This window comes from Rhynchophorus ferrugineus, unplaced genomic scaffold (assembly GCF_030347505.1).
Source record: "Rhynchophorus ferrugineus isolate W39M unplaced genomic scaffold, kcgeb_rfMv2 rfM2, whole genome shotgun sequence".
NCBI lineage: Eukaryota > Metazoa > Arthropoda > Insecta > Coleoptera > Curculionidae > Rhynchophorus > Rhynchophorus ferrugineus.
In genome coordinates, this window is record NW_027472581.1 from 78,117,770 (window position 1) to 78,145,354 (window position 27,585).

Genomic DNA, 27,585 nt, shown 5'->3' on the forward strand with positions numbered 1-27,585 from the left:
CAATATTAATTCAATCAATACCGCCCTATTATTTTAATCTCGCTCTTCTGACATTTCCTAAACTAAAAACCTGCTTGGAAAATGCCGTTTTGGAAAGACGAAGAAGACATTTCAAGGAATCAAAACAAATGTTTAGAAGACTAAAGAAACGTTGACATACTCCAACAGTGAAATATAAATTTGGAAAAAGATCTTACTATTTTTTTACCAAGATGCTACTTTATAATAAATATATATTTAAAATAAAATGAAAGCTTTTAGTTTTCAGTCTCCTACAGATTACTGTATTAAAAAAGACAAGATGTAAAAATCAGTGATCTACATCACTGAATATTTATGGTATGTGGAAGTCAAAATAGATGGCGCAGTTATGTAAAATTATACCACAAGATAAGCTGGTGAAAAAATTAAAGAATACGATAAATAACATTCTAATAAACCTGTATTAATTAATGGTAATAAATGAGAATACATAAACCTTATATGGGTATAATAAAAAATAGATATTAATACTTATAGAACGTAACTAACGTACTGAACTGTCTTAATTTAAAAAGTAAACAAAATGTATCATACAATATATAATAACATTTAAAGAATTTTTAACTAACACTAATTTTTGTACTATATAAAAATAACTATGTTAAATGGGAACTAAGTTCATTTATGCTCAGGATGGCCTAACTAAATACAACACGCATTCGTAATATAAAATATCAAATAGAATAAGCTTAACTAACAATGGCGATGATGATAAAATAAAAACAAAATTATCTGGTATAATTTAGATTTACTTTGGATTCGAATGGTATGCTTTTATTAAACTAATAATATTAAATAGTATATAAATTATAAAAGTGCAACTGTTTTCAGTAGCATTTCGTTAATATATGGTAGATTCGACACCATTTTGGCGTGTCTGCGGTTGATTCTGAAATGTAGGGGAGGCTGTGGTTACGTTACTAGCTACCTGACTTTCATCATCGTCGGTTTCTTCTTCAGGTTCAGTCAATCTCTTCGCGGCTGCCTCCTGTTCTTTCCTTTAAAAATAATCAAAATATTAAAATTAATTCAATTAAAAAATCTATTTTTAACGAATTATACTTAAATAAAAAATAATTATCGTCTTACTGTAAACAATGGTATCAAGTGATAGAGATATTTAGCATCAAAATAACAGGTCAATTGAAAAGTCCCCGGCGTGACTCATAGATGGCGCTACTAGAATTAAATCCATAAGTTTTTAAGTTAGCCCTAACCCTAAAAAGATGCGTGTATAAATCTGACACCTGGTGGATCACTAGTGTATGAATTATAGCATTTTGAGTGAAGAAACCTTAGTTATTGTGAAAAAAATGGATAAAAAAGAATTTCGCATGCAGATAAAATATTGCTTTTTGAAGGAAAAAAATACAGTTGAAGCAAGTTTTTGGCTTGATGCCGAGTTTCCGGACACTGCCCCAGGAAAATCAACCATCAAAGAATTGGTATGCTAAGTTTAGACGTGGTGAAATGAGCACCGAAGACGGCGAACGCAGTGGACGATCAAAAGATGTTGTTACGATCAAAACATTAAAATGATTCAAAAAATAAGTTTTGATGACCGTAAATTGAAATTTAATGAAATAGCAGACACTCTAAAGATATCAACTGAACGTGTACCTCATATCATTCACAGTTGATGATCAAGCGTAACAAACCCGAGTTTTTGCGTCGATATGTGACCATGGATGAAACATGGCTCCATCATTTCACTCTAATGTCCAATCGACAGTCATCCGAGTGGACTGCACAAGATGAACCCTCTCCAAAGCGTGGGAAAACGCAACAGTAGGCTGGTAAGGCTATGGAGTCTGTATTTTGGGACGCGTATGGAATAATTTTCATTGACTAAGTCGGAAAAAAAAGGACCATCAACAGCGACTATTACGTAGCGTCATCGGACCGTTTGAAGGACGAAATCGCCGAAAAATAACCACATTTAAAGAAAAAGAAAGTCCTGCTTCACCAAGACAATGCACCGTGCCACAAGTCAGTGCAAACGATGGCAAAAATCCATGAATTCCTCATCCACCATATTCTCTAGATCTGGCCCCCAGCGACTATTTCCTGTTCTCAGATCTCAAAGGAATGCTCGATGGGAAAAAATTTTAGTCGAATTAAAAGGTGATCGACGAAACTGAGACCTATTTTGAAGCAAAGGACAAATCGTACTACAAAAATGGTAATGAAAAGTTGGACTGTCGCAATAATCAGTGCATCACCCTTGAAGGGAATTATGTTGAATAAAAAACTAATTTTGCCAAAAAATGTGATTCACCATGGTAGGCCGGAGACTTTTCAATTGACCTGTTATATCAGAACAAGTAGTAATCGGAAGGAGCAAGGTCGGAAGAATACGGCGGTTGGGATTGAGCTTCCCATTTTAATACATCCAAGTATGCTTTCACCAGATTTGCAAAGTGTGGTCGTGCGTTATCATGCTGAAGAACAACAATGTATTGTATTTTCGATCGTTTTTCATGCAATGCTCGGTTCAAACGCATCAATGGTAGTGGATAGCGAGCCCGAATTATTGTTACATTAAATTTTAGCAGCTCATAGGCGGACCAAGCCGATCTCACCAAATATGAAGCGTTAGGTTAAAGCCATGAATATTCGGCTTTTCCACTGAGGCTGATGCATGGTGCAAATCGATTTGAATTATTATAAAGGATCCATTTTTCATCGTCAGTAACAATAAAATATTTTTTTGCCTTTCTTTCCGATTTTGCTGCCGAAGCTTGCTTCAATTCACACGACACAACATATCCAAAGTCATGATATTATTTTGTTGTTGATCATTCCCATGTTTTTTAAACGATTGGAAATGATTTCTAATGTAACTCCCTACAAAACTGCACATTCTTCTTCCTTTTTACACGTATCATCATCGAATAATGCTTTCAAATCCTCGTCATCAAATGTTTTAGCCTATCTAGAACACTCTTTGTCTTTGGTGTCAGAATCACCACCTTTAATCGACGGACTATGGTTGCCATAAGCTTCACACAGCATTCGACGACCTGCGGCCGCTATTTTATAAAACTGAAACTAAAAATGTAAAAGATCCCACAAATGCAATTGACTTGGTACAAATTCAGACATTTCCAACACACCGAAATAATGTTTTGTTCACACTTCGGCGAGATGACACATACCGAAAAGTAAAATCAGTGAGGCTTCAACATATTGTTGGCAACAACATGCTCAACAAGTTGGGTACAAATGTACCGGATGGGATTCAATCCACAGTAACACCATCTGTTGTCAATAATTAAATTAATGTATAGACCTATATATATTTCTATCTATTACTACGATTTCTGTAAGTTTACATGTTTATGTTTAATATTGTATAGTTCATGTGCTTGTTAAAATTAGCTACTTACTTTGCTTGGGCGATAAGAGCATTTTGTTGTTCCTGTTCCTGTTCATCTTTCTCTGCTTGTTTCTTCCTCATAACCAAAACGGCTAGATAAACAAACAAAAGGAGCAGCGGTATCATAACGATTAAGATTATTCCGGACGTGATGGCAGCCTGCCTTTGTGAATATTCTTGTTGGCCTAAAATATAACAAAATAATCTACGTAAACTGATATATAGAGTACAACTTATACAATAATTTGAGTGATTTATAATAGATGACATTTTATTAACTTATATTCTCTCAGCTTAAGCCTTACTTTTTAAAGTCGTTAAGTTTTACTTTGTGTTATGTTAGCTGAAAGAGAACAATGTGATTCAACCAAATTTCCAGAGGAATATTGTAAAAATTACTAGAACAGTCATATATATCTATTTAATATAACCAGTAAACTGAAATATCTAACTGTATAGTGGAAAATTGCGAAAGAAATCAAGGTACCAAAACCTTGTAAACAACTAGACTATATTAAAGCCTATAGACCTAGTGTTCATAGGTAATTGTTTACAAAATTTTTGACAAAATATTACCCAACAGACTAAGTCCAGTAATAAAACTTAATAAACCAATCTTAACGCTCTACAGTAGATTAAAATGGGTGTTATAAACCTTTTTTGGTGGATAAACAAACATACGCTGCAGATTTCCTGGATATAGCACAAGCATTCAACAATGTATATCTGTCTGTTCGTGGTAAACTCCAAAAATTGCTAAAGGGGTTTTCATGCGGTTTTCTCTAATAGATAAAGTGATTACTGAGAAAGGTATAAATATGCGTTCTTATGTAAATCGTTTGAAATATCGTCAAGCAACCTGAGATATCTCATTCAAACTCCTGCCAACTACAAACCAAGCCAACAATAATGAAATAGCCCTTAGAATATAAGCAGTGTTCATAACTGTTTAAAAATTGAGACATACTTGTATTAAAATAAACATTATTTTAATATATTTACTTAAAAAACGTTATCAAGATGTTTAATATATTACCCCCGCTATTTGAATTTTTTTTTTAGAATCCTACATCCACATATTTTCCTTTTCATTTTACTATGGTTAAAAAGAAACACAATGCTGCCTAATAAGTACCAAAGTATAACTGAACTAGCCTACCAAATTATTCATATAAGTTTGGGAAAAACTATGTAGTTAAGATTGGGAATCGTATTGTTATTATTTAGAACCTAATGGTTCAAGGCGGTAAGTATGTCGCGATGCAAATGTATTATGAATGGTTGGGACAGCACTGTAAAATGTAAGTTACGCTAATTGTAGAGTTATTTCGGTTCTATTGTTAGAGTATCTAATTTATTAGACCTTTTAACTGAAGTTTTTAATATAAATGACATGGAAAAGAATCATGACTCATAAAAAACATAACGTTCACAGTATATTAAACGTCTGGTAAATATATACCAAGTAAACAGAACAGACGTGTTCAATAAAGATGATTTCCATCGACTTGTTGTCAAATGTTAAGGATACGAGGGTTTAAGTACCGAGGCTAGATGAAATATGTCGGATATTATACCTGGTAGAGGACTCTTTATGGCGCCTAACCATAAATACCAAGAAGACCCGAAATCGTGGAATTTTTGGGAATTCCTTAAGAGTCCGAAACGCACATGTTTTACCAGCGTGAGAAGTTCCTAGCCGGAAAAGTGTTTCCCACCCCGATATTCTCAGCGAATCGGAGTACAGAAAAGGGTTTTTTGGACCAGCTTTGTCCACCACCACCAAGAATCCAAGGGAGGAGCTTCAGCGATAAAACACTGTGCATCCACAACGAGAAGTCAGAATCTCGAGCAACCGTCAGTGCGTGAACACTTCCAGACCTTCGCCCTGCCTATTTACCCTACCTGCGTCGAGCAGAGTTCAGTTCTCCGAGTGAAAAAAAAACATTCGAAACAAAAGAACATAAAACCCAGTGAAAACACCGGCGAATGGTGGCTTCTTGATGAAGTCAAATAGGCTTGCCGGAAGTAGCCGATAATCAAAATAATCATAATCAAGTAAATTTGAAACAAATGTACGAGGAGTCGCGATAAAAGAGTGCACCGCTCCAAGAACAAGTAGCCTATCTCTCCACACAAATAGAAGTACTGACAAAAACAGTCCAGGCCATGAGCAATAACTACCCAACAAACAGGAACCAACTAAAAACCGGCACAGAAAACCAAAACATCCAATATCAACTTGGAAGCAATGAGCGATCAAGAATACACAGCGAGAAACGAAACAACAGACGACGAGACCAGATCCGAAGAAGGGTTTTAAATGCCCAATAGCCGAAATAAAAAAAAGTTCACACTAATGAGTCACCAAGAGAAAAAAGTTAACCAGGCCAACTGTGACAGATAATGACGCCAGCAATCCACCAAGAAAAAACCAACTCCTGTCAAGACCATGGCTAACTCCCACACCAAGCACCAGCGAAGCACCTAAATCGGCCAACTTCAAGACACCAAAGTAGCCAATTCCCAAACCATCAGCTGAAATGACGGAGAGTACCGTAAACACACGTAAGCGTAATTTTTCCGATCAAAAGTCGACGAATACCTCCACAGAAACACCTATCTCCAATTCAGCCACTTCGCTTTCTACCTCCACACAATCGCTCTCGCCGCCGTAATTAAAATCAAAAATATACGTAGTACTACGCGACCAGCGATATTTTTTCTAGTTAAGACGAATACAAGCCTACACGGCATTCAAATAGGCATTACTCAGACAAAAAAGGAGGGTGTCTTCTTTTACCCACCAACCGAAAAGGATTTCCGTGCGTTGACTAAAATTTCAGACGAGCGGAAATATCAATACCATTCGTTCTGCCACCTCCCCCCCCCCCCTCCTCGGTGGAAAGATGCCTCCAGACAATCTTCAGGGGTTTGGCAATTTTTGTAGCGACAAATGAAATTAAATTTGAGCTCGAAGCTTTCGGGTTTCATCCCAAAATTATTCAACGTTGGAAAACCAAATCAGGCAACCCAATTCCTATCGTAAATTTGGTGGTTCCGAGAGAAGAACGCCATATTTTCAACTTAAAATATTTCATAGACCAATCAATCAAGGTCCAGGCCCAACATAGCCCAGGAAAACCAACTCAATGTTTTAACTGCCAAACTTTCGGCCACTCCGCAAACCACTATCACGCAAACCCCAGATGCCTGTGCGCAGAGGGAACACGAGACAAGAGTCTGCGAAAAAGAAAAGATATCTCCAGCCAAATGCAGCAATTGCGGTGAACCCGAATATAGCCAACTTTTCTGGCTGTAGCTGCAGACCGGCAAACAAATCACCAAAAACAAGGTCGTCAAAATCCACAGCACCATCGACCGAGCCCGCTCCACCACAGACGTCAGCCTGGGGAAAAGGGGGAGGTAGGCGAATTGCTAATAACCTGGCTAACTCCGAACAAACAAGCCAACAGGCAAAAATTTGGATTCCTCAATCGCAGCTTGAGGAATTAAAACAATCCGTCTTCCAAGCGCTTTCCGCGCAAATCACAGCGATCTTCATGCCCGTGAATGGACACCAGGACCCTCAGATCCCTAAACAACATGTCCTGGAATGCACAACCAGTACGCAACAAGAAGGAGGAACTTGTCGACGTACTGACCAGTCACGACATCGACATACTTCTCCTCCAGGAAACATTCCTCAAACCATCCATCTGTTTTTCGATACCGAATTATAAAATCTACAGAAACGATAGAACCACTGGCAATGGCGGTGGAAACGCAACTTTAATTAAAAAGGGAATTTGTCAGTTCTTATTACCGTCACAACATATGAACAGTTTTGAATCAACTTCCATCTCAATTGTTCTCTCAGACAGGCCAGTCAAAGTCACTTCTATGTATCGAAAATGCACGGATTACGACCCCTCCGAATTCAGGGCCGTGTTCGACGGAGACGTAGCCAAAATTATTGGCGGCTTCAACGGGACTTCAACGCACACCACCCTTCGTGGAGCAGCCTTCGAACTAATCAGGCAGGGGTTGATATCGACCGACTGAGCTCGGATCTGGGTCTAGGACTGATAATCCCTGCAGAACCGACACACTACCACAACCTGCACACACTTCCATCAACAATTGATTTCTTCATAATCCAAAACACACAAAACCCCGTTGACATACGAGTTCTCGATGAAATGGACTCCGATCATCGCCTGATTACTCTGTCGGTGGGAGACTCCCGGAGACTGGAAGCTATTTCAAGAGATTCTACTGATCCTACCGATTTTCCGAAAAAGCCGAGCTCCTAGCCGAATTGTCCGAAAAACCAATGGAATGCCTACCTCTTAAAAATTGAAGTAGCGCCACTCGAAACAAAAAAGTCAACAGACAGGCCAACAATCTAGCGAAAATAGCGCCTCCAGACCATCTCCAAAACAATCTAGTTTCACCAATGGTGTTACAAAAAATCATCAGCAATCTTAAACCTAATAAGGCATCCGGATACGATGAAATTTCAGTATTCCAACTCAAAAAGCTCCCGCACAAGCAGCTCTCGGAAGTAACCAACATCATAAATTCCATCGTGCGGCTGCAACACATCCCAAAAATTTGGAAACATACACACATAGTCGTGATTCCGAAAAAAGGAGCAGATTCTTCGCCTTCAGGCTACAGGCCCATCGGCCTGCTTAGTTCAATGTCCAAGATTGTCGAAAGGGCGATCCTTTTTGCACTCAACCTTTTTGAATTTTTGATTTGAACTTTTTTTGAACAAATAGTATCTATGATAGGCATCAGTTGGTACTTCTTACCCTTATTAATCCTCTTGCCTTCACCTTCACGCTCTATATTTCCATTCATTCAGTAGAACATTTGGTTCAGTAGAGCGTCCGGATTTGGAGTATAAACCAAAAGTTTTGCTCACATTTCTATATACTAATATATACCAACAGATAGTACAAATATATTTTCTACCAGAATAACAAACGACTGTGTTTTTGAATTCATTGAATGATTAAAAATTTTAAGATCATTGATTTATTCTCACTTATCTACAATCTACCGAATACTCACAATTTTCACGCATTCATTATATTATTCTCATTCATCATGTAACATGCTACACTAACAGCGAGAGGTAATTTCTTTCGTTCTTACTTCATCATAATCTTAGTTCTTCAATTAATTAGTCTGATGACCTGGTTTATATATGGAGAACTCCAAAAGCAACCTACGATTTCCTGGGACCTGACCAACACGATGCTCCTCAGACTATTATCAAAAATCTTCGCTGAACCCAATCGCCAAACCTCAATATAGTTGAAACGTTATAGGGTGTTTTAATAGTTCTGGTATAGGGAGATAAAATTTCGTTGGAAACTATTTAGACGCTCTCCCAAATATTTATAAATAGGGGTTCCATTTATATTATACTAATATTGAATGTGTAGTATTGTCCCTGTAGTAGTTCCAGCAAATCACCACTTATTTTATACCTCTACAGAATTCATAACTTAATTGAATATAGCAACAAACTCAAAAAGAAATATGTTAATCTGTGATATAGAGAAATAAAATGTTATAAATAAATATAAAAAATTAAATTAAGTTAAAGCTCATAAATATTTAATGGTGTTGGTTGTTCTCAATAGAAAACCCAATAAATAAGCATTTTCCAAATCAAAACTGGGAAATTGGATCATAAATAAAATTGAAAGGTACTATTCCACAAACTAGGAATATATACCCCAGTACTGTTAATGTACATCATTCAAACCGAATAATATTCCTAGCATGTGAAACACCACCTCATTCAAAAATATATACACCCATACTTATTTATTACAGATTTTAATATAATAATATAATTACAATGCTAGTAAAAAAAACATGTATAATCAACAAAACTACAGTAACTGTCAACAAAATTGGTAATTATTGTTTCCCTTAAATTTAAAACACAAATTACAATAAGTTTCACATGCTAGGGCTAGTGAATTAAGTTTGAAAGAGCACATAAACTCTAGGGATATATAAATGATACAAAACCTAGCATTTATTGCAGCAAAATTTGAATATCATTAAGGCAATAGAGAGAACATGATGTTATTTTATGATATTCAAAATTTGCTACAGGATTTATTATAATATGAAACATAAAAAGCTTATCAGAAATCATCAGCCTTAAAATGACTCAAACATCAGTGACCACATTACTCCTGCTGGCTACTTTATATTGATATGACTGAGGTACCTCGTTTACCAAGACTGGTTGGTATATCACGGTTTTTGTTTCCTTGTAGGGCGTTGCATAATCATCAGAACCATAATCTAAAACTACTTTTTTAGTGGTTGTGGTTGGCGCATCATGCTCAGTGACGACATCAAGTTTATTGAAAGGCTGTGAATAAGATATACTACTTAGCGAAGGGCTAACAGGACTACTCAAGGATTTTCTGTCAATATCAAATTCCCTATCATTGGGATCAATGTCTTTGTTTTCAAATTCTGTCTCCGGTAATCCGACGAGAGGCTCGTGAGTATGATAGCTTTCGTCATAAATACGTTTGGGTTTAAAAATGCTGTCAGAGGATGTCTCAGTCACGCTACTCTTATTTGACTCAATCGGGCTAAATCTCCTTACCATCATGGTCTTCGAAATAGTTGAGTTAGTGTCATCATCCGAACTGGAAAATTTCTGATATGCTTTGTACGCGATAAATACTAGGATTAACAGTAAGGGTATTAAGACAATGAAGATTATTCCGGATGTTATAGCCGCTTGCTGTTGTGAATACTCTTGTTGACCTATACCAAAAAAAGAGACATATTATTTGTTGTTATAAGGTTGAATGAATTAATTTCAATCCGACAACAGCGCAATGAAATCTCAAAGATAAATATTGCACTAACAACTAAATGAACAACGATTAACTTGAGATTTAACATTGCACTTAAATAAATTGTTCTAGAAGCTAATAACACAAAGTTGATAACAAAAGCAATTAATATTAAAGTCAAAATGATAAGAAATTGAATTTTTATATTTACTGCGGAATATCAAATCATATTAAAGGATATTAAGGATCTGGAACTGAATACCCCAGACAAAGAAGATGATCAGAAAACGTCGTTCACCACAAATTAAAGTTATTTAAGAAAAAAACATTCACAGTAAAATCAAATATTTGTAGCAATATATATTAAATAAAACATACAATCTATATCAACAAATTTACACAAGGAAGATGCACAATGATGTTTTGTCAATTTTTGTCAATTTCAACAATTGTTGAGAGTCATAATTCACTTACATTATTAATAGATTCGTCAAATGCTCTACAATGAAATCTAGTCAAAATAAGCAATAAAATAAGAAGAAATAATTATAGATTATAAGAAACATACCTCCAAAACGATTACAATTATCTCATTTGCTGGAGATAAGCAAGACAATAATCCCAAAAGAAGGAAAGTGGTTGCTATGCTAACACTATATAAACCAAAGTAAAACATATACGTTGTTGTACTAACTTAGATGTCAACATCACTTAGATATAACCATAAAAAGAAAGAAGTATGCTTTATTATTATAGTCAATGAGTTGGGTTAGTTGGTTGGTTACTAAATTACATAAAGTAAATAATAATAAATGCCTAAGTTCATCTTCATTACATCAAGCTATTCAGGCATCATGGTAAGAAATTGTAAGTTTATGATGGTACAGCAATAATAAAATGATAATGGAAATCAGTAACCTTAGTATTATCTCATGATGATTAACATTTTGATCCAGAAAAAAAGGAATGTTATTGCATTGTCAATATATTCAAGATATTTTCTATAACGTAATATCACTAATCAAACCCTGATTTGCATTGAACACTAAATTAACCAACCAAGGAACACAAATAAATAATCACATGAGTATGTTAAATATTATTATTTGTCATGCTTTTATGAAGCTCCAAAGTGAATCCGAATATACATCCGGAATGCATCATCCAGATCATCGATGATCGTCAAATATTGAAAGAGGACCGGTCATTATACATGAAAAAAGATGACGTGATTTAATAATCTGTGAAAATCTACAAGCAATTATTTTTTGCAATAAAACCTTGACTTACTGATGAATTGTTAGTATTAAAAGTATTTTAAAAATATATATTGCTGGTGTTTATTATAGAACATAAAAACTTACGTAAACAGTATGTGTAACCATACTCTGGAGTATCCCATTGACCGTTCGCTTGGCAGGTTCTCCTTTGATCACCAACCAGCACAAAGTTTTGATTGCATTCGTAAGTTACCTTAGTACCTGGTATGAACAAGAACGTACTCTTCCTTCCAAAACGAGGCGTCTCCAAAATACCACAAGACACCACCTAAAATTTGAAAAAAATTATTATCGAATGTCAGTTTACAAATAAGAGTGTTAATATTGTTTTTGATGAATGCATTTTCGATAACTATTAGATGATTTATCTTTATTTTTATTTACTATTTTTTTTTTGTTCTGGCCAAAAACCAGGCGGTGGAATGCATGACGCATACCTGGTCGCGGAGACTCGCCCTGGAGTGACAAGTTGGACCGGGTTATGTGGGACTGCCTCTGGGCTTACCAATACACTAAACCGAAACCGCCTCACAGTTGACCCCTGTGGATCACTAATGCTACTGCATTAAATTTGGGGATATGGCACCCGCTGATCGGGCAGCAGTCGTTATTGGGCACGAGGGCCCGGCGATTCTATTGATTCACAAACCTGAGTTAACACACAACTGGGTACTATTGTATGGGGGCAAAAATTATGACTGTAGCGACGGATGAGGTCGTTTCAGCCTGGAACATGGGGGGGAGCTTGGCGGTGACGCGGTGCCAAGCTCCCAGCATGTCGACCAGCTCGCGAACAAGCGCGTTTTCAGAACTTGAGCTGAGTTGTTGTTTGTGGAATGATTGAGATATGAAGTGCTTGATTTCTGGAGTGTCAGTTTCCCTATGAATTTGATTATTTCTGACAAACCATGGAGCGATTAATATTCTCCTGAGGAGCTTATTTTGGAAAGCTTGAAGCCGTTTGACCTGGTTGGGTGTATTTACTATTTCATCATGGGTATCTGTAGAAAATTCTGTAGATTTATCTCCAAAAACAATAGTGCTGCTCAATAAATATATATACGTTATAGCCAAAATAAAACCACTTTAAACCAATTAATGATAAAATATATTCACACCACCTTTACTATAAATAATAATACGAATCCACAGACCCCAACTTATACAAAAAGTTACTGATTCTATAGAGCGTAGCATAGAGGAATACATAATTTACTCCATCCGCCATCGTGTACACGAATTAGATAGTCTATCCACCTTTGAGATTATGCACGACAATTTTCGATGAAGGAATTCAAAACAAGATTGTTGTTGATTTTCATTTTATAGACTTTGTTAAGAATTTATTTTTTATCGATGAATTTATTTAACATGCTGATTATCAGATTTTTTTTTGAATGACTACGTCAAATACTAGCGAGAGATAGAATATGATAACAGTCGTATTGGTATATCACCCTTTCGTTCGAGAGTTCGAGACTGAAATTGAAATGAATAAGCCTAGAATGCAACGAGTTCGCGTATATCAAACGAGCATTCGACTATGACACTACAATTTTATGGTTCCAACAAATCAATAACAAAATAATCGGTAATCGGTAATAATATTAAAATATTAAAAATTATATTAAAACAGATGAATCTATTGGGTTATATTGGGCTGGTGGAAAAGTAAAATTTCCACAATTGGTCTCATAAAATGGGCTCATTATTTTCTAGTATGGGAAATGATTCTTGGCCAACACTCAAAAAAGCAATTGTTGTTTTCAAATGACGTCATTTAGCACAAGATAATTTCATAGTCATTTTCAAGGTATTATTCCGTAAAAGCTTATTGGTAACTTTTATTGAAATTTGTATCATAAATAAATTTACAAAATCTTAAACAATTGCAGATTTAAGGTCAAATTTATCACTTATTAGGATTGCTATTATCCAACGACATCATCAGAGCAAATATTTAGCTAAACGGTTTAAAATACATTGGTGGGGATACTATCTGACAGCCATAAAATCAGCATCAAGCCTGAAAAACAACTGTCGGAGAGCACGCAAGGAGGTTAAACCTCATCGACAATCGACGAAGCGGCTATTATAATTATTGGAGAAAATTTGGAAGATTAATGTAGATGATACGCTATCGCTATTATTTATCTGGACCACACGATCGTGCTCTGCGAGCTCCTTCAAACACCCGTGTGACACTCCGCTACCCCCGTGTCAGTCATACGAAAGCCCCGAACTTGGAGATTTCGCTGCATTTAGTCCAGCACCGTACATGATGTCGGTTATCTGTATCGGAATTTTACGCGACTTTCCACCGGTTAAAAATAACAATATTAATAACTGTGCAAGTAGCTAAATTTAATAGAGTAAATATCTTTAAAAAATGCAAAATATAGGAGGCACGTTGAAGGAGGCTAGACAATTATTAGAAATCGTGCTAACAATTCCCATGACATCAGAGGCCGAAAGGTGTTTCTCAGCACTAAAGCGCATCAAAGCGTTCCTCAGAAATTCAATGACCGAAGATCGTTTAACAACTCTTTCCATGCTATCTATTGAAAAACAGTTTATCGAAGAAAGAGACAATTTTACTGACACAAAAATGGTTACAAAATTTGCGAACAAAAATAAAACATAGGATGGACTTAATTTATAAAAAATATGTATGTTTTTTTTGCAAAAATTGCAGAACCCTTTTATATTTTTTTAGAGGACGCCACTGGGTCATACTATAAAAAAATATGTTACCTTTGTTCTTGATATCTCCTTCAGTTGATAAATGGTTGCCTTATAATTTTGTGTGTAATGCGCCAGGTCTCTATTTAATGTCATTGCGTAATCGTAATAACATTCGTACAAATCCTTGGGGCACACCGTATAGGTTCTCTCGATCTGTTCACTTCTATTCGCTGGAATAATTTCAGCTGGGGTCATCGGGAATATAGGCACGAACGAGCGATTATTGAAGTTGGATGCCGTTTGGCCGTTTTCTCGCAAAAACAACGCTCGTCCTGTGAAATTCGATATTGAAATATCTGCAGATTTCGAATAAAAATCAACAAGTACCTTTTTGTGAGTCCAAAACGTCGTCTATCATCCATTTTGTACCAAAATCAGTGTAAACTCGCTGCATATCGTTGATGTTGGTAACCACACTAACTTTGCTGCCATCGGGCAAAGTAAAGTCGTCTTCTTGATTGAAACTCCAGTTGCCCAACAAACCAGCAGTCTTGTTGATGAATGTCCACGGCAAATATACTCTAGCAGTCATATAACCTGTTAAAAAATTAAAATACAATCAGAATACAAAATATCCTATATTAAAAATTAGAAATTTTCTAAAAGCTGACACATAAATAGCGCCATTATATATTATAGACTCTTTTGATTTCTAATTAGCACACATCTTTAAACAATTCGTGTCTTTCTATTAATTCAGAAGATATATGTTAGGAGTTTTAGCGAATCATTTTTTCATCATAATGAAAATAGTATTTCTCATAATGATTAAACGTTGATTTTTTATGACGAAATAGTGTTGAAGTCAAACAATAGCTTGATAAGCGTAATGGAGTATTTGTGCTAAGGAAATTAACTATTATTGACTGATTACCATTAAACGGGATCATACAAATTCAATACTGTGCTTATCTGAAATTAGCAATTGATCCAGAAAATAATTGTGCAAAATAGTTAACACCTTAAATAACATAATCACATTAACGATATACAACGAATTTCCAAATTTTCGGTTCAAAATTTAAGTTCTTGTCGAATTTGGTCTCTTACATCTGCAGGAGTGGATAGCAATCGATGAAAATTTCCCAAAACGACCAAAAAAAAAATTCTGGATGGCTTAGAGAAGCTAAAGCATGAATGTGTCATTCCAGAAGGAGAGTGTGCTAACAAACACACAAAAACAAAGGCATATCATAACATACGTCAAAGAACTATAGTGGTTAGTCCAAAGAATTTAATTAGAATTAAAAAGATTGGTTTATAAGTGGTAATTATAAAATCTATTTGAACTTATGAACTGCATATATGGGGTTGCACAAAGATATTAAATTGACTAAACTACCAAAAGAAATTACTGGATTAATTAGTATGTTAATCGCTATGTAACTATATGAAGGACTGCACGATGACCTCGAAATCAAATTGAATCGAATCAAACTTATCCAATATTTCGCCGCAAAACATGAAGGTTAATAAATCAACCATAGCAATGTGGACGAAATACAGCTACTGGACAATGTGCATGAAATCAGAAGATTGATTTGATTGCTATTATATTGATGCAAGCACAACAGAACAATAGTAATAAATTTGAGTATAGAAAACTACGATGGAAAAACAATATGCAATGTAAAATTTATATAAGAAATATGTAGAACAAATGATGTGCAATTAATAATTTAATGTAATTATTATTAATTTTCACTATTTCTTTTATTTTTCAAATCTAGATGAGCAATATATGTTTATAATAAAAGTATTTTGGACCATACATCATTATATGTCCAATAAAACCTGAAAGTATATAATTGTATATAATTGAGATAAATGTTTAGATGAGTATTCTATCATATGTTTTAATAGTTCAAAATCAATAGAATGCGAACCAAAACACTGTTTCAGTTCATAGTACAAATTCGAAAAATTGATGGATTTAAATTGGATGGATTGGATGGAAAATTGATGGTAGTGAGTATATAGAGAAGTGAGAATATGGAAGATGGTGTATTGTCTTCAATTTTTTATTCATAAAATCGTGAAAAAGGCGTTATTGTGTATTTATTTGTTTTTACTGTATACCCATCAGGTTTAACCAATATTTTCAGTCTAATAAACTATTAAAGAATTATAAATAAATACTTTTATTATATAATTCTTTAATTTTCCTACAGGAGAATTTTCTTAAATTGTCACTGAGAGTAAAATTAGTTTTAAATAGCGTTTAAATTTAGATAATTCAGATTTGACTGTTGTTGTGAAAGGTTATATGATCTACAATATAATGAAAATCAGATAAATCGTTCTACAACATCAACATTTCATTATGTTAATCTATCTGTAGCCAACTCTTGATAAGATTTACTATTAAGAGGATATTCTAACCCAGAAATGTTCATTCTTTCTTCAGCTTCACACATTAGGAATGTGTGAATTTTTAAAATTTAAATTATTATTTTCGAAGATACAGTTATTTTAGTGACTTGATGTCTAAACCGTAACTTGTGAAGACGAAATTTTAAACTCATTCTTCTTGAAACTACTTTTTTTCGAGACAGTGATGATATTTCAAGTTTTACTGAACCGATTTACTGAAATTTGATGTAAGCCTTCTCCGTATGCTATTCTATCGTGTCAAAGAAACGAGATTTTTTAACAATTCGATTTTTTTTTCTTTCAAGGATCAGCAAATCTAATGTAATGTATAAAGATTTTAAAAAATATCAAAACAATAACAATGACAAATTACCTTGATTATCCAATACTTCTACTCCTACACCATTGTCAAACATCATGATGACTTCAGATTGATTTAGAATATATGTGGGGGTGTATACGGTTACTCCAGGGAAATGCTGGAATTTCAGAGAGGGTCTGTCGAAGTAAATTCTCTTCCCATCGGCAATAACATCTAATCGGTATCGCCATCTATCAGGGAAATGAAATAAAATTAATGATTGTATTTCCCATAGCCTTAGTCATTAACAATATAACTTTAAGTTTCCTTGAACATCCAGTCAATATGATATATTTACCAATAGGCAAGAAATAACAATTTTGATTAATCTTGACTCATAATGAACAGTTCCATGATAGACTTTTTTGAAAAATACAATATTACTTATTATATAAGTGTTGAAATTAATTTATAGTTTTTCGAGAGAGACCTACGGTAAACTACTATATAAAGTTGGTGTCTTATATTCTATAAATTATATGAGATTTTGTGCAGAATAAAATACTTTAACCTCGCTATTTCAATATGAAAGCTGTGCTACTAAAATATTTTCATACAGATTTTTACGGTTTTTCTGAATAACAAACTTTTTGATGTGAAAACATGTAACAGAAGAAGAGCTTAAAAATAACACATCTGGCTCGAAAAATCAGATGGCGCTAGTTTTATTGCATTCACCGCTTTTTCAGTTGCTACTATCCATCAAAAGAAAGTTGTTGAAATTTCATGTTATTCTACTCATAAGTTTATGAGTTATTGTGCTAAGAGTGACACTACTTTTGTTATTTTCAAAACAATCAATCAAAAACAATTTCGTGTTTCATATTACACTGTTTCTTAATGGGAAAAAATACCGTTCAAACGAAGAAATGGCTTGAAAAGTTTTGTAAAAACCTCGCTCCATCAAAAAAACCAATAAAACATTGGTTGCTGACTTTAACCGTGGTCGTAGAGACACCGATGATCCAGAAAACAGTGGATGTCTAAATGAGATGGTAACACCAGAAAACATAAAATCCGCAAAATCGTATTCATTGATCGAAATTGGAAGTTGCGTGAGTTGGCTAACATCGTAAGAATATTAAAATATATCTGCGTTTGCTCACTGTTGACCAAAAACAAAAACGTGTTGATGATTCTGAGCAGTTTTTGGCCATGTTTAACGTAACAAACCGACATTTTTGTATTGATATATGATAATGGATGAAACATGGATCCATCAAAACGTAATCAGCAACTGGTGATAGGCCTTTTTTGAAACAAAAAATAAATCGTTCTACAAAAGTGGTATTAAAATTTTAGATTTATTGTATTGCTCTGGATAGAGATTAGGTTGATGAAGAAAACCAATTTTGAACAAAAAAACTTGTTTTCTTTGTTACGTCCAGGACTTTTTAACCAACGTGTTATATATGTAAAGCTAATATAATCAAGTGAAATTAATTCAAAAAAAAATATCATCACCTGGCATATTCTGGTCGTTTCCTTACTTCTACAACGGTAGAAGAATTCCCCCTAGCTACTACTGATGTCAGCTGAGTGGCTCTAACTTCACCATATAGATTAGGATCCATTTGCTCGAAGCGTCCTTGGACTTCGATATTATCCAGCTTTGCGTTCGATTTAACCAGAACAAATTCGCCTTTTCCATTAAATGTGTATTCCAAGTCATCGAAAGTCACAACGTGAGGATCTCCATAAATTCCAGCAACACCTAGATATTAGAAATAATCGCTTTAACAGTGCTTCATAGCTAACTAACTAAGAAAAAACACTAAATGAATACTGAACAACAGTAGAAAATAATAACTAATAGTTTCAGAATGTTTAAAGTAACTTTATAATGATAATTTTTTCTTTGAAAATAAATAGGTTTTTACATTAAATTTATGAAAATATTGTTATATTTTAACTGCTTCAAAAAACATCTATTTTAAATACAACAACAGTCTTGGATATAATCATGATATTCTATTTATTTGTGAAATGTAATTATTGCAGAACAAGCAGTCAAATTGATGTTTTCGAGTGATAAATATTCAATAACCTTAATCAGAAATATAGGAATTAAATAAACACAAAATATTCACTGTAATATATTATTATTAATATGTATTACAACCCAATAATAAATAAAATTGGTCTTAGTCGTAGGTAAAGGAAAAAAGCCAAATAAATTAATATCAAATAAGAACGTCACAAAGACACTCCGAATTTGATTAACGAAAACAGGATTCGGTAAATTAAAATTTAGAAAATGTATAAATAACTTGACTCAACTCAACATAAAAAAGTAGCGCTCTATATAAGATTCTAGAAAATAAATGTAAGTATCAATATAAGCAAATGGTAAATTCGAAGTTTTTAATATTTTTCTACATAAATGAACAGTTTTCCATTCGGTTATTCAGTGTATGCTGATGCTAGTCGCGGAATGCTCAAAACTGCATCGACATTCATTCATTATTGTTTGATATGAAGGAATCATCAGACAACTACCCAGTTGATGAATCAACTAATTTCAGACTGTAAAAGTTGTTGGGAGATAACCAAAAAGAGGAAAAATGACTTGAAAAGAAGACAATTACCTGAAAATGATATTTAGAACCGTTTCAATATCGCGGTTTCGTTGCTTGTCAGCAAAAAAGCAACATTTCTGAGGGATATTGTGACTGATGATGAAAAGTGGATATATTACGGCAATCCCAAGTTATGGGCTAGTGAAAATAAATAGGTTTTTGCGCTCAATTTTTGAAAATCTTTTTATATTCTAACTGCTTGAAAAAAGATCTATTTTAAACTCAACAACTATCTTTTATATAATCATGATTTTCTAATTATTTGTGAACTGTAATTATTGTAGAACAAGCAGTCAAATTAATGTTTTCGACTGATAAATATTCAATAGCTTCAATCAGAGATGTAGGAATTACATAAACACAAAATATTCACTGTAAGACATGACAAAGCGAATTAAATATCCTCGGAACTTCAAAATAATCATACATTTTTTGTTATCGGCAGTCATCTTACTCCTAATAATATACGTACAAGATAGATTACAACCAAATAATAAATAAAACTGGTCTTAGGCATACGTAAAGGAAAAAACCAGATAAATTAATATCAAATAAGAACGTCACAAAGAGACTCCGAATTTGATTAAAGGAAACAGGATTCGGTAAATTAAAATTTAGAAAATGTATGAAAACAACTTGACTCAACTCAAAAAAGTAGGGCTCTATATAGGATACTAGAAAATAATACGTACTTGCATTTATGTTAATCAGCGATGTGACTTCAGCGTGAAAATGTAAGTATCAATAGAAACATATGTTAAATTCGAAGTTTTTGATATTTTTCAACATAAATTAGCAGTTTTCCATTTGGTTATTCAATGTATGATGAGGCTAGTCATGGAATGCTCTAAACTGCATCGACATTCATTACAATTATTGTTTCATAGCGCATTTTATCAAGGGAAAATCAGACAACTATCCAATTGACGAATCAACTGATTTCAGACAGTAAAATGTGATGGGAAATATCCAAAAAGAGGAAAAATAACTTCAAAAGAAGACAATTTCTTAAAAATAACGTTTAGAAACGTTTCAATAGCGCGGTTTCATTGCTTATCACCAAAAAAGAAATATTTTTGAGGGATATTGGGACTGACGATGTAAAGTGAATATACCACGACAATCCCAAGTTGATGGTGAAAAGCAATTTTGGAGAACTTACCAGGTGCCTGATATGCAACGCAATCTTGACTTGGTCGACGTTCGAATCTCAAAGTTTCACAACCGACGGCTTGTTCTTCTTGCCACAAGCAGCAAAGATACTTGGGTACCATATCGTTAAACCATTGTGACAGAGTAGGGACCTTAGTGGCTTCTTGGTAAGGCATCAGGCCCAGATTGTGACAACGTCTCGGGCTGGATCCCCATTGTTGATCGTAGGACAACATGAGATAATGATTCTTATCGTAGCAGCATTGTTGTTCAGATCCTTCCAGTCTAAAATCATATTAAATGAGCAATAGAAAAGACCGTTCACTATTTTTTGGGTACTAACGTTGGAGAACCAGTTTTCACGCAATGTACAGCTTGGTTGTTGTAATAACAAGTGGGGTTGGAATCTTTGTCGCAATCAAAGTCCGGCATGTATTTTCCTTTGTCTGCTAAGGCCTGTTCCAAAGTACAGGGACACTGAGGGAGTTCGTGAGCGAAATTCTTCAAATATCTGTCTGTTCTCAACCAATCGTTACACAAATATTCGGGCCAGTTGGATCCGTATAATTTTTCCCATTGCCATCCAAAGTACCAACCCAGCGGTATAGGCCTAAACACATTAGAATATGAAATTGTTAATAGGAACACAATTAATAAAGACATCTATCTAAAATTATAATCGATAAAGTCATTATACCAGGTGTACCGGAAAGTTATTACCGGGTTTTCTTAGAGATGTCGCTATAAAATTATAGTTTCTTGAATGTTAAAAATAATGGTATAATTTTATATCATATACACAAAATTAAATTAAGAACAAAACAAATCACTTTTATATAACTGTTTGGGTTCGGCACCGACTTGACCGATTCTTATGAAATTTTGTATGCATATTCAGTAGGTCTGAGAATCGGTTACTATCTATTTTTCAAACCACTAAGTGATAAGGGGTGTCCGCCCCAATTTTTTTTTTATTATGTAGCTTTAAAAAAAAAATACAACCTTAAATTTTAACTTTTCTATCACCAACACGTGCTTTTTAATAGTCATTTAAATAATTTTATCATTTTTTATACCGCTCGATAACATCAATTATTATCACTTGGTAAGTAATCCCCTCCATGTATCAACCGGTGTCAGTTCTCATCCAGTAAACAGCACGGAGTGGAGACGACAACGAAGGAGACCATCCTTTTCTCTCAAACAATAAGCCCTCTCTCACGCCCTCTACAGTTTTCGGCTATTATTAGTGTTTATGCGTCAAGCGTAGTAGTTACACATTTTTGCTATCTCAGTGTAACTCTCGTGTCAAATATATTCTATAATGTGATAAGATTAGCGACCGATTGGTTAAAATGGGAAAAATCGAAAAGATGAGTGTATTGAATAGTGACGGGTGATGAAAAGTGTATTTATTTTGAAGACGCTAATTCCCTAAGGACAAACAGTTTTTTTGGGATGGCATCCATAAATTGCCTGAAAGATGTATAAAATGGCTAATACTTACTAAATATATTTTAATACAATTTTCCATTTTCTTGAAAATTATGTAATTTTTTTCTGAAAAAGCGGTAATGACTTTCCGGTTAGGGATGTCAAAAAATTGTCGTGTAGATTTTTGGCGGATATTATATTGACCGATATATCGATATTTTTTCCAAAACATTATGAAAACCTTGTAACAAACCCTTAAAATTGGTAGTTAATTTTAAGGTTTAGTGCATTTCGGTACTTGATTTTTAATATTTACTAAAATTACTGCTACTTTTTAAAATGTTTAGAGTATATTGATATTTTTTTGGGTCAATATTTCAAATTTTTATTTTTTCTTAAAAATATATTCCCCGATATATCGATATTTTTAATAATTTCAATTTCTCTATGTAAGTAAACCATGTAAGGCTTCTTTGTAAACTTCTGTAAGGCAAAAACATATTTTTGGGTCAAATTTGCCACCCCCTAAAATCCACCCACCTAGAACCAGACAACACAGCCTGCAAGTAAATCCGGCACTGAATGAAGCACCTGACTATGCTATTACCTTAGCAAGTAATATAATAAAAATATAAAAACTATTTATACTCACCGACTCCAAACTATTGGTTTGATTTCAACGGTCGTAGTAGTAGTACTAGTACTAGTTGAATCAAATTCGGACTTGACGGGTATGGATTCTGTTAAATTAATCTGTATAAAACCGAATTTGATATCGGTTAAAAAGGTATTTTCTCTATTTCTGTACTGTGAAGGCACGATGGTATATTCTCCGGTATTTTGAACATTCTGTGCTATATCTAATCAATCAAAGTTAATTAATTAGTGAATATTACAACAATTTACAGTCGTATCACAATTTACCAGTGATGTACAAAAATGACGGACGAATAGTAGTTTCTCTATATCCCCAAAGAGATATTTGGATGTTAGCGTTGTCGTTGGTGGTCAGATTGTATTTTTCCCAAGTTATTTTGATTTCTGATGGTGACTTTTCGTGAACTCTCATGTCCTTGAAGTAGATTTTCTGAGCAGCAGAGGCAGGGTTTTCTATACATAAGACAAACCGCATTTAGTTAATCACTATTGCATTTCAAAAATGAAAATAAAACAAGAAGAAGTATTTTGGAGACTTCTTGATTATTTATCATACTATAATAGTTTAAAGACTATTAAGATTAGTTTATTCAAAAATATTTCTGATTCTATGCGACCATTATTATCAGTTTTGTTAAGAAAGTCATTTAATATTGGTGCACATTGGTTGATAAATAGAGAAACTTTTAAATAATATATATATATATATATATATATATATATATATATATATATATATATAATAAACTTATATTGTCATATTGTGTAGGTTAGTTGGTTTAATATAGGTAATAGATATGAGAGCAGTTTGACAAGTTACACACACACCTTCTCGAACTGTAACGATAATGGAAAAAAGTGGTCTTCCTATACCCATTAAGCATTACTTTTTGCACAAATCACTATCGAAACCAACGAAAATCTTGTTAAACACTACGGGGACTCTGCGCCATCAATTTCTATAGTTAGGTTTATTAAGTTTCGGTGTGATTGTACCAGCACACGTAACAGATCAATTGAAAAGTCCCCGACCTACCATAGTAAAACAATTTTTTTTGGCAAAATTAATTTTTTTTTAATCAATATAATTCCCTTCAACGGTGATACACTGATTATATCGACCCTCCAATTTTTCCATACCATTTTGTAGTACAATTTGTCTTTTGCTTCAAAATAGGCCTCTGTTTCGGCGATCACTGCTTGATATGACGAACATTTCTTTCCAGCGAGCATTCTTTTGAGATCTGTGAACAGGAAATAGTCGCTGGGTTGGCAGATCTGGAGAATACGATGGATAAGGAAGCAATTCGAAGTCCAATTCATGGATTTTTGCCATCGTTTTCACTAAAGCAGCACTTTCTTTTTCTTCAAGTGCAGTTCAAACAGTCCAATAACGCTATGTAATATTCGCTGTTGATGGTCCTTTCTTTTTCAACTTAGTCAATGAAAATGATTCCATGCACATCCCAAAATACGGACGCCATAACCTTGCCAGCCGACTGTTGCGTTTTCCCACGCTTTCGAGCGGGTTCATCGTGTGCAGTCCCCTCGGATGACTGTCGATTGGGCTTCGGAGTGAAATGATGGAGCCATGTTTGATCCATTGTCACATATCGATACAAAAACTCGGGTATATTATGCTTGATTATCTTCAAACACTGCTCCGAATCATCAACTCGTCGTTGTTTTTGGTCAAAAGTGAGATCGCGTGGAACCCACTTTGCACCAAGCTTTCTTAAACCCTAATATTCGTGACAAATGAACGTTCGGTTTAATATTTTTAGAGTATATGCTATTTCACTCAATTTCAATTTACAGTCATTCAAAATCATTTTGTTGATTATTTTTAATGTTTTTGAGCGTCCACTGCGTTCACCGTCTTCGGTGCTCATTTCACCATGTCTAAACTTAACATACCAATCCTTGATGGTTGATTTTCCTGGGACAGTGTCCAGAAACTCGGAATCAAGCCAAGTTTTTCCTTCAACTGAATTTTTTCCCTTTCAAAAGCAATATTTTATCAACACCCGAAATTCCTTTTTATACATTTTTTCACAATAACCAAAGTTTCTTCAATCAAAATGCTATAATTCGCAAACTAATGATCCGACAGCTATCAAATTTATACACGCATCTTTCGAGGATTATGGCTAACTAAAGAGCATATGGATTTAATTCTAGTAGCGCCATCTATGTGTCAGACCGGGAACTCCAAACGTTCAAATCACCCAAAAGAGATTGTCTGGCCCATTTCTGGCATAGAAATGGTTAAAAAAATACATGGAATACTATTAGGCAATCGAGAAATGAAAGCGCGTGAGGTGGGTGAGGCTGTGGGCATCTCAACTAAGGGGGTACATCAAATTTTACATGAAAATTTGGATATGAAAAAGCTATCCGCATGATAAGTACCGCGATTGTTCACATTCGACTATGCGCGCAATGGTGTAACTTCTTCAAAGCAGTGCTTGACATGATTTTCTGGTGAAAGGCGAAACATGGATGCATTACAAAATATTAAACACTAAGGAACAATTAAAATAGTAGGTTTCTCTAGGTGCACTTACACTTAACAATAAAACAATAAAAATAACGTGTTGTATATGTCAGAACTAATAAGCGAATTATATAATTTTTAAGGTTGTGCTTTTTTTTATAAACCGCTTCGATGAAGCAAAAATAATATAAACTTTTTAGCTTCTAAGAATCTCTATTTATAGGGAATACAACACTGCTTGAGATTTTGAGAAACACTGTTCATATTAAGAAAATTGCCATTGAAAATCATCGAATGTTTTAAAAGTGATAAGCTCGAGAATTATATCTTAAAATAAGGAATACTATTAAGCCTATCTGGCATACTCGAACCAAAGATTTTTATGAATAGCTTATACCAGAACAATTAAGGAAGAAAACAAACATAATTTATAAAGAATTTATCAAGAAACACGCAACATTTTAATTGCTGAGCAGAAAAAAAAACCGGAAAGTATTACATAGATCAGGAGAATCAACTTCTAACAGCAAACATAAAATATTAACTAATATAGTGGACTATAATAGTTAGAATTTTATTTGGATTAGTTGTTGGAGGGATGACTTACCAACATAGTATCTTCCTTTCCATTTGTAAGTTCCAGGCCCGATGGCAATCTCTAATCTGACGTATCCTTCCACCATTAATGCTGGTTGAATGCATATGGCTCTATTCCTACTGACAACGACGCCATAAACCACATCAGCCACGTCGAATTTGCACAGAACTTGATCAGTAGGATTGAAGCAGGGTCCAGTTATGTTAACCACAGTACCACCCAACATATTACCGGATTCAGGGGCAAACATTAGCGGCAAGTTAGCTCCGTCTAGTGTTAAGAAGAATTTAAATATTAATCAAAGACTAAATAATTTGAAACTATACCAGCAGTCTTAATATAGATATGTTCTCAAGTCATCACTTACCAATATCTTTATTACATGTACCGACAAGAATGTTTTCATCGATCCTGAACAAATGTCTTCCAGGAAATCCGTTTGCGAAACCTGTTGCTGTAACATCCCGTAGAACCGACGCCTGACTGTACGGACTGTATTCCCAGCTTCTGGTACCGTTACCTTAAATTCAAAATTACTTAGAAAATGCCTGTGTCTACGTGTTGGTAGAATTTTTTACCAGCATTGAAACCGATATATGCAGGAACGCCTCCTTCCCCTCCAATAGTATCTCCACCAGCTTCTGTATGGCTGGTCCAGTCCAGATTCATATAATTGAACATGGCATAGGTGTATACCTCATCAGTGGCCAATACCATTTGGAAAGTGTTAGTCTAAAGTAAATTAATCACTTATTAGTAAAATGTAAAATATATTCGATATTCTTAAAATTTAAATTGTAGCGACCTTGAGGCATGTCGAATTTTACATCGTGGAATAACGGTCTACAAAATACCCAGAAATATAATCCCAGATGTTGAACACGGGCGGGGTGCCAGCAGCGCCAACTAGAACCCGACAACGAATAGCTGGCGGCAACCCCGAGACGTTTATCTGGGATGTTATTGAAGGGTATTTCGGTCATTCAGTGCTCAACCCTCGTTTGGTTTAGACGTGCCACCATCGACTACCCAAGCCTCGTCTCCAGGTAACACCGCTGCCATCCGTTTTATCATTTGTATTTTTCATATTTTTATATAGCCAATAAATAACGGTCACATAATGTAAACAACACTGTTTCATTTCGTTTTACCTTCATTCACCGAGCCACATTATTTACTCTAAAAAATATTATAGTAGGGGTACGAGTTGAAACCCGCTATTTTTGAAAGGAGGAAAGAAGAAAGAAAACGCAACCGGAAATTTGACTTTCTAGAAGAAAACGCAACCGGAAATTTGAAATATAAGACAAAATATTTATCTGCAATCTAAGTAAGTAAAATATAAATATTTTAATTTTTCGTGTTTTTATGTAATTATATCAATTGTTATCATTCAAATAAGTCTTTACAGTAATAATTAAATTACAATGGAAAACAGGGTTATTTTCTCCAAACCAAAAGAGATGTCATTCATAATCCGGCCAATTTTTTCCACTTTCGCTCAAATTTTTTGGCCAGATCCGCGGCTCCTGGAACTGCTTTCTGCTCGTCGCCAAACGCTGAAAATCATTATGGCGAATACTGGAACTAAGCAAAGTGCAGGCTCACTACGACTTTGAACCAATTTTGAAACCTGTTCA

General features: G+C 34.4%; 1 protein-coding gene across 4 annotated transcripts in view; it reads right to left on the reverse strand.

Moving 5' to 3' along the window:
- Positions 1-424: 424 nt before the first annotated feature.
- Positions 425-27,585, reverse strand: part of mesh (sushi domain containing 2 mesh) — a 48,341-nt gene continuing 21,180 nt past the window's right edge. For 2 of the 4 annotated variants that reach the window (XM_076396302.1, XM_076396301.1), the window contains 14 exons: positions 26,524-26,677; positions 26,313-26,465; positions 25,955-26,215; positions 23,118-23,303; positions 22,846-23,053; positions 21,103-21,369; positions 20,770-21,044; positions 18,493-18,742; positions 17,041-17,219; positions 14,622-14,831; positions 14,304-14,566; positions 11,634-11,817; positions 3,432-3,606; positions 425-1,040 (listed from right to left, as the gene is read on the reverse strand). In XM_076396302.1, the coding sequence (XP_076252417.1) occupies positions 884-1,040; positions 3,432-3,606; positions 11,634-11,817; positions 14,304-14,566; positions 14,622-14,831; positions 17,041-17,219; positions 18,493-18,742; positions 20,770-21,044; positions 21,103-21,369; positions 22,846-23,053; positions 23,118-23,303; positions 25,955-26,215; positions 26,313-26,465; positions 26,524-26,677 (2,922 nt within the window). In that variant the 3' untranslated portion in view covers positions 425-883. Of the gene's footprint in view, positions 1,041-3,431; positions 3,607-9,249; positions 10,238-11,633; positions 11,818-14,303; positions 14,567-14,621; positions 14,832-17,040; positions 17,220-18,492; positions 18,743-20,769; positions 21,045-21,102; positions 21,370-22,845; positions 23,054-23,117; positions 23,304-25,954; positions 26,216-26,312; positions 26,466-26,523; positions 26,678-27,585 lie in introns of those variants that run through there. The other 2 variants (XM_076396300.1, XM_076396298.1) reach the window with 1 other exon arrangement.